The sequence below is a fragment of the Penaeus monodon genome, chromosome 31, assembly GCF_015228065.2.
Source record: "Penaeus monodon isolate SGIC_2016 chromosome 31, NSTDA_Pmon_1, whole genome shotgun sequence".
Taxonomy (NCBI): domain Eukaryota; kingdom Metazoa; phylum Arthropoda; class Malacostraca; order Decapoda; family Penaeidae; genus Penaeus; species Penaeus monodon.
Window position 1 is genome coordinate 13257947 of NC_051416.1, and position 755 is coordinate 13258701.

At 55.9% G+C, this 755-nt stretch overlaps 1 protein-coding gene across 1 annotated transcript in view; it reads left to right on the forward strand.

The window, feature by feature from the left end:
- The window catches only part of LOC119592896 (phosphonoacetaldehyde hydrolase-like), a 36463-nt gene extending 36266 nt beyond the window's left edge, over positions 1–197 (forward strand). Inside the window, exon 7 of the mRNA XM_037941789.1 lies at positions 4–197. Coding sequence (XP_037797717.1) covers positions 4–197 — 194 coding nt within the window. The remainder of the gene's footprint in view (positions 1–3) is intronic.
- Positions 198–755: the final 558 nt, after the last annotated feature.

A 755-nucleotide genomic window follows, 5' to 3' on the forward strand; every position in this document is an offset into this window, starting at 1 on the left:
CAGCGCCCACCAAGACGGCGCATTGGGAATCCAGTGAGCTCTCTGATTGGTCCAGAGCCCGTGCGCGTCGACCAATCACGGGCCAGCTGCGGGAGGCTCGAAGGCAGCTGGGAACCTCAACATCCCGACGAACTTCAGAAGCATCCAGCGTCCCGGAGGACCTGGAGCGAACCCGTCTCTGTGTTCTCGAACCATAAAAAAAACACACCCGTACAGTGTCCCTTCAGTGAAAACCAGCCCGTGCAGTGTCCCCGTTCTCTATCCCACCATGGAGTAAGGAAAACATAAAAGGAACAGAACCTTTTCCTCCTGAAAGCAAACTCGCCACGTTGCGTGTGTGTGTGTGTGCGCGCCTCGGCCAACTCGCACGCCCCGTTACGCCCCACGTGTACGTAGCAAGCACTCAAGATGGCCGCGGAGGTCTCGAGGAACGGCAAAATCGGTGCCGGCGTCGTGCTCTTCCTCGTGCTTGCGGTGGTGGCTACGCTTGCAGTCGGCTCGGCCTTCGGGTGGTACGAGGAGAAGCGGAATCTGGACATTCCACACCAGAATGGATATAAGGAGCGGGTGAGTAATTCCTGGACGGTGGGCGGAGGGGAGGGGTGTCGTGGGCGGCGCTGGGTCTACGAGGTCTGGTGTGTCTGTCTCCCTGTTACTTTCTTTTCCTTTCTACTTACGGCCTTTTTTTCCTTGTTCTAACAGCTCTCTCCTTTATCTCTCTGTAACTGTTTGTTAATTGTTCTTTTCTTCCTATA